The following is a 7,196-nucleotide window of genomic DNA, read 5'->3' as shown; positions in this document are numbered from 1 at the left end:
TCAGCTCCGCTTCGCAATTTAAATTCAGGAGAAGCACCCGGGCAGGAAGGCCTCAGCCCCTGCTCTGTGCATGGCCGCAGGCCCCGGCTCAGGTCAGCAGCAGTGATATTGCTGCAGTCCTCCATGCAGGCACGGCACTGACACTCAGTGGCACCGTGCCAGCCTGTGACATGGTAAAAACAACCTGAGGCCGCAGGGAGTTTCTTGCACTGGCCCATCACCAGCAGTGCTTCAGCCTATGCGCTAGAGCACGTAGAAGTCATTGTTGTTCGACATGTCACTGTAATGGCAGAGGGCGAGAGCGGGGCCCTGCGCCGGCGGAGGCTCGGCTCGGCCCCTGCCCTGAAGGCCCTGTGCCGGGGGCCTGCCCGAGCCCGGGTTGCAGAGGTGACTGTCCCACCTGGGCTCAGCCACGGCCTGCTGCTTGTGTCTGCTGCTGCCATTGCAGTAGGTCCCACAACACCGGCACGTCAGGAAGCGCTTGGCTCGCTGTTTGGCCTTTGACTCGGAGGCCAAGGCCGTCCCTCCGTGAGTGAGAGTCACAGGAGTGGCGCCCCGTGGGTCGGGCTGCCCTTTCAAGCGGCTCCGTCTCCTCTGGATGGGGTCCAGGCTGATGTCCGACTGAGAGGAGCAGCTCTCGTTCCAGCCAGCGCTGGCGCTCAGGCTGCGCAGCGGCAGGGCGAGCCTCAGCGCCTTCCAGAACTGGGAGCCGGAGCGCTTGGACTTCTCCCCCTTCCAGGTGACAAAGGAGACAGATTCCTTCAGCTGGAGGATGCTGGGGTGGGTGCACTGCAGCGGCCTGTACTCCACCACGATGAGCTTGGTGGCTATAGCGTTCTGGCACATGATGCCCAGCTTGAACTCCAGGAGGCTGATGCTCTTCTCTGTCAAGTAATCGGGACTCAGGACCACGATCATCCTGCGGCTCCTCTGGATGAAGTCGAACACGGCTTCAGTGGTATCTAAGAGTATAAGGGCAGAGGAATAGGGGTGCAACAGGAGAAGGGAGTGGGGAGAGAAAAGCTAATGAAGCTGTTTGGTGGCATACCTGCCCAGATCCCTCTTTCCACAGAGTGAAACCTGGCACAAGCGCTGTGACTTTCAACTTGCCCACACTCCTGCTGGCAGCATTTTTGCTGTGAAGTGAGTTTTTGAGAAGGCTGAGGCGGTAAATGAGAAGCCAGGACATGCCATGACTGTACTCTGACTTCTGCCCTGCACAGCATCAGTCATGCCCAGGGAAGTGCAGGTATTTGATAAAGGGTGGGTCTTGTTTGGGAACCACCTGCCCACAGCTTGAGCAACTCTTTGCATCAGGGCATCAAAGCAATCGTGTCATCCTGCCCCAGCTTGAACTGCAGGGGCTGACCCACCTCCCCCCATCATGCGCTCTCATCTTTAAGTAGAAACCTCCAAATTTAGAAAGCAAAAATATCAGCCTTAAACCCTTCCACCCATTCCCCTAGGCATCCTGGGCGGTGGAAATACTGTCCTTCAAAGCATTTCTTGGGATTAATTGCAAGTTGTACAGCTCAGCAAGAAGCTTAGCTGGAATGGTGCCAGGCAAGAGCAACATCTCTTTTATTAGGAATTTTGAAAAGCAGCAAACCCGAAGGATGTCCTTGGACTTCTACCTGTGGCTTGGGATGCAGAAAGCATATTGAAGGTGTAGTGGCTAAAGGGTGAGCAGTGGAAAGGATGGGAACTATATGGCTGTGGCACTCAGCAACTTAACAAAAGCTGAATAATAAAACTAAAAAAAAAAATTCAAAACCCATACACTTACTAAGTGCTGGTGCCTGAGATGAGAGGGGACCCAAGGACAAGTTGGTGTTCAAGCAGGACAAGGATCATTAGAGTAAGAGCTCTTGCACATTTAGAGAGAAAAATCTGCCTCTAGGAATGTCTTTCAAAGAGCTGTTCTGGGAAGAAGAGCTGCCTCCTGCTTCCCTTCCATTTCACACTGCTAAAGCCTTCATTCCTCAGGCTGGAGATCCTCCTGTCTCTCTGATAGTGGAACACTGGTCTTTTATATGAATAAAAGTGCTGTTCCTCCCCCGCAATGGTAGTGCCTCTTAATTCCCCCAGCACTTGGTTGTCTCTTAGCTCACAGCAGAAGGTGTAGTGTGTTGCATCTGGATGCACCTTAATATTGTACAGAACAATACTTTTCAAAGAAGTATGACTGGCTGTAAAACTCGTCACTAGATTATTTGGAGACCAAGACAGGAAAAATGACCATACAGTAATATCCTAATGGAGAAAACAGGGCACTGTTTGGTTAACAAATCAAATAATTTTGAGGTTTTTTTTGGTTTTTTTTGTATAAAAACTTCGGGGGGGGGGGGGTTAACCCCAACAAACACAAGAAAATACTGATTCACTGAAACCAAAAGTAGATGATGGTCAGTTCTGTCAGAATTGTCACTTACCACCATGACACATTTTTACCACTCTGTTTCAAAGGCAAAAAGAATTGGCAGCAATCGCCAATTTATTGAGTCCAGACCTCATTCAAGCTTTTCTACAACTGATTGAAATCTATTTTGAAAACAGCCAGGCTTCAACAGTTTGTGAAAGAAAAATCTCTTTTGCTGGTTTGAAAGGTCTTTCTTTTTCAAACTGGAATCACAGGATCACAGCAAAATATAAGCAGGAGCAGCCCCTGTGAGGCCACCTATTCTATCTGCCTGCTCAAAAAGCCCAGGTTCAATTAACATGAACGACTCCGATGCTGCTGAAATGAAATGTTTTGATTGAAGTGACAGTGCTGGTTTTCTTTTATCGATTTTGAATTTGCAACACGTTTTGAGACTCATTTTTTGTGACTCTTTCTGAGACTTTTTTTTTTTCAAGGAAGTTGTTCAAATTTCCAAAGATATATTTGAGAATGGGATGTGTTCAGACTTGGCTGACCAGGATAGCTTGGGATGTTCAGTTTGCAGTGTTTACGCAGCTCAGGAAAAAATCCTGAGAGACACTTCACAGTGTGTAGGAAGGATCTTCCCTCCCAGTGAAACAGCACTGGGTCAGGCAGCAATAACACTGCAGGGGCTTGGGGATCCAGTACTCCTTTTTTACTTTTTACTTATGAACCTTTTTATTATAAACCTTCTGTATTTAACCCTAAATGTTTGCAAAAGACACTGTGTAATTTTTATTGGTTTACTTGTGTCTCCCCAGTACCCCCAAAGATGTAACAGATTGTAAGGATTACAGTCACAGATCCTATAGCCATAGACCTCAAATCCATAGATTGTCACAGGTACTCATTTTGCCAGTGGTCTGGAAGTGCTGGGCTGTCTTTCAACTTACCTGTGGGCAGGCAAACATGGGAAATGGGCAAGAAAGTGACTTGGATGAGAAAACATGAAGCTGACTGAACCCAGAAGCTGATGGGCAAAGTAGCCTCAGAATGAGTTTGATCTCTGTGCTTTGGGTAGACTTCTAAAATTCTGATTTGATCTTTAAAGCAAAGAGGTTATGTTGTCTTCCCATCTTTCTGTCTTGTAATTGCCAAGCGAGCACTCTTCAGATCAGAGACTTTCTGTGTGTGTGTGTCCACTGCTGTGAGACATTTGAATGCTGTGTGTCACTGTGCTTCAACTTGGATGACCCTGGGAGCTCAGGTGTCTCTGCAGGCACAGCATGAAACAGCCAGGAAAATGTCCTGTTCCAAGGAGGAGCCCCAAATGATTTTGATACTTAATCAACTTCAACAGCATTTTGCAGACATAATGGGAAGATGGTACTTATGAGAAATGCACAAGGACTGAAATGCAAAAATGAAAATGTTTTATTGAAAAGCAAAATAAAATAATACTGACACTTCACAGACCAAATCACACAAAGGCAAAAACATACAGAAAAGGGAAAACTCTGGAACAGCTGTACAACATCAAACAGCACAGGAAAGGAAGATATTTTTTCCAATTTGTGCCATGCTGTTTCCCAATGAAAAAACAAAGAGGAACTTTGCATGAGATGCATATTGATAAATGTTAGGTTAGAGCACAGAAATTCAAATGAATCAACTGATTCAGACAGATGCTGTGACAGAATCCCACAATGGAAACTGCATGTGGTATAGAATGGAAATGACAAGTGTATCTGAGGCACCTGAAGATCTGCTTTACACTTGGGACTGGGCTTTACCCCTGGCCTGAAAGACCCCAGCAAAGGCAGTGTTTATGCTCTTAGGTGAGTGGAACCTGCTCTAGAACTTTTCCTTCCACACTGCTCCCTCTGTCCTCTCAGGCCCCTTCCAAACCATTGCACCTTTTGTCTTGTGGGTTCCCTGCTGATGTCTCTCAGTAACCCTACTCTGGGGTTGCAATAACACCAAAGGTCACTGCAGTGTATGCCTGAGAAAGTCTAGGTCTATTAATTATCTGGAAAACTCTTTCAATAAAATCAGTAAAATACATGATGTGGATTTAACTTCCTAAAATAATCAGACTTACTAAAACATAAGCATAAGTTCTCTTGGTAACTCAGCCAAAAGTGAGATGCGATGTAGTGAGGTGTGGGATGTCAATTCAATTTACGAGTAATTGGGAGTAAATCTTTTAAAAATCATATGGGAATCTAGCACAGGTCTACTTTGGCCTCAGGGCCTTCCCTCTGTCTGCAGATCTGGCAGCTGATTACAGAGATGCTTAAAACACAAACAAGAAAGTGAAGCTGGGCAGAATGACAGGGTTGCAATGGTTTCAGAAAGCTAAGCACAGGTATGGATGCTATCTCTTACAAATGAAGTTTTCTGGAGTGTGGGAAGCAGCTCTGTCCCTCCACAGACAACCACAATAGAAAAGCTCTTAACAAAACTTTTAAGCACCTCTGAGCAGATGAGGAGCTCCACTGCCTCCAGTGAAGCCAACTGCAATTTTACCTGCTTAAATCAAAGCTTACTTGGGGTAGGGAAGATGAAGAGGATGGTTAGAAAGAAGCCCTATGTGCTACACATTGTATAGTGTCCTGGTTCCAGCCAGGACAGGGTTAGTTTTTTCAGTAGTCAGGAGGGAGCATGTCCAGGACACTAAAGTTATTCTATACCATTTGCAAGGGGTGGGGGGAAGGGAGGGTCTCTTTTGGAGAGAAATGGTTGCAGCACAGCGCAGCTGGGCCAGTGCAGCAGAAGGAACGATTGGATATGGTCAATTGTCACGGTTTTTTTCCACAGGAATCATTCATTGCTCGTACCCTCTGTCACCAGTATTGTTGCTAATGTTCATTTTCTTATCTCATTGCTGTTTCCAGTAATTTTTTCTTATCTCATGGCAGGATCTCTACCTTTTGTGGCTCCAATTCTCCTCTCCCACCCTCTGCAGGGAGAGGGAGAGGGGGAAAATGAGGGGTTCATGGTTTCAGGGGGTGCACGGAATTGTGGGGTACCATTCCTAAACACGACATACAGCACCTAAGGGCGTGGGGAGCTGCTGACTAACGGCTCCCTGGAGCCCTGGAATAACATTATTAATCATAAAATGCTAAGGGCAAAAGGTTTCCCTGACACCAGGATTCAGTCCCACACCTTTAAGGCTGGGCATTTTACTGGGATGCCCTCAAAGCTCCCAGCTCAGCTGGGTGGATAGTACAGAGACTCCTAATTGTAGTGCTTTTATATTGCTATTATGAATGCTTATGCTTCACCCACTGGAAACCAACAGAATGAATGCATGAGTCAAAGGTCACTCTGAAGCAACCATCCCCAATAAAAATAAACATGCACTTGGAGAGTATAATACTGAACTCCACGATCAAGTGGGCAGTTTCTTGCACTTGGACCTGTAGGAGTATGGAGACACCCCCAGAGCCTGAAGTTTTATTTAAAAACATTGTGAACAATAGCACCAGTCAATGCCAGGGCCCCACTGTGCTTTGGTCTGTCCAACAAGAGAGAGAGGAAAGTTCCCTCCTCAGCATGACCTGTGTGATGGGGGTTAACTCACCACACCCTCTCCTGCTGAAGCAAGGACACCTACACAGCGGATTTTTGTGCTTCTGTTTTGTGCAAATGTTGCAGAATCTGAGATACATCCTCTGTTCTGCAGCTCTGCTCTGGAATCAAGATGAGGAGAGACTTGCTGTGTAAAGCCAAACCTAGTTTAAACCTAAGCCCTGAATTAGAAATAACAACAGGCACTGAAGGCAGTCTTTATAAAATCAGAATAATTTGGGTTGGGAAGAACCATCAAAGGCCAACCCCCCTGCAATGATCACGGACATATTCAGCTGGATCAGATTGCTCACAGACCTGTCCAACCTGGCCTTGAATGGTTCCAGTGATGGGCATCCACCACCTCTCTGGGCAACTTGTGCCAGTGTTCTACCACCCTCATTGTAAAAGACGTCCTCCTTAAATACAGTCTGAATCTACCCTCTTTTAGTTTAAAACCATTACCCTTTGTCCCTAAAGGGGTAATTGCAAAAGGCCCTAGAAAAAACACTTTTGTGTACACGCTTTTGTTATAAGCCCCCTTTAAGAATGTAAAGGCCACAAAAAGGTCTTCCAGGAGCCTTCTCCAGGGAGAATATTCCCAGCTGTCTCAGCCTGTCCTCACAGTCTTAACCTACATGGACAGAACTAGTAGTCTTTAGGAAGTTCAAGTAAGTTTGTGGGGTGTCCGAGTTGGACTTCTATCCATGTCATCCCAAAGACCTTGGAAGCAGCTTGTACGATGCTTTCCCCCAGCCAGTGGCACAGAGAGTAGGCTGGTAAATAGTGCACTGGGGTTCCTTGTAGTGCTTGTGAAGTCCCTGAGTTTACTCTACAAAGAAACATCTCTCACATGCTCCATGGCCTGTACTCATGAGAAATTTCCCTGGATTGCAAGCAGCTCTGAAGTATCTGGGGTCCTTGTGAGACAGCAGAGTCCCAGAGACTGAGCACTTGTAACCAGATGTGCCACAATACAAATAGCATCCAGTAAAGTTGTGGGGTTTTTCTTAATGCTTCTGTAACAGCCATTTCTCATTGCCAAAGTACCTGGGTGCATCTGCTTCAAAGGAAATTTGGGGAGCAAAGATGAGGAGCTTCAAGAGTCTACACTCCCCACAGTGCAGCAGGAGTCTGTGATCCTACAAGCGATTGGAACGACAGACCCAGGACATGCAGGAAAGGCTCTACAGTGATGCAAATTGTTCCTCAGCCTCCACAACAGGGACTGAGGACCAGAAAGGAGTGAAGTCATTTA

General features: G+C 46.5%; 1 protein-coding gene across 1 annotated transcript in view; it reads right to left on the bottom strand.

The window, feature by feature from the left end:
* Positions 1 to 243: 243 nt before the first annotated feature.
* IL1RAP (interleukin 1 receptor accessory protein) overlaps positions 244 to 7,196 on the bottom strand; it is a 30,176-nt gene continuing 23,223 nt past the window's right edge. The window contains exon 10 of the mRNA XM_062499277.1: positions 244 to 962. Within this exon, the coding sequence (XP_062355261.1) occupies positions 244 to 962 (719 nt within the window). The remainder of the gene's footprint in view (positions 963 to 7,196) is intronic.

The sequence above is a fragment of the Cinclus cinclus genome, chromosome 10 (genome assembly GCF_963662255.1).
Source record: "Cinclus cinclus chromosome 10, bCinCin1.1, whole genome shotgun sequence".
Taxonomy (NCBI): domain Eukaryota; kingdom Metazoa; phylum Chordata; class Aves; order Passeriformes; family Cinclidae; genus Cinclus; species Cinclus cinclus.
Note: the sequence above shows the minus strand (reverse complement) of the source record. Positions and strands in the feature narration are given on the sequence as shown.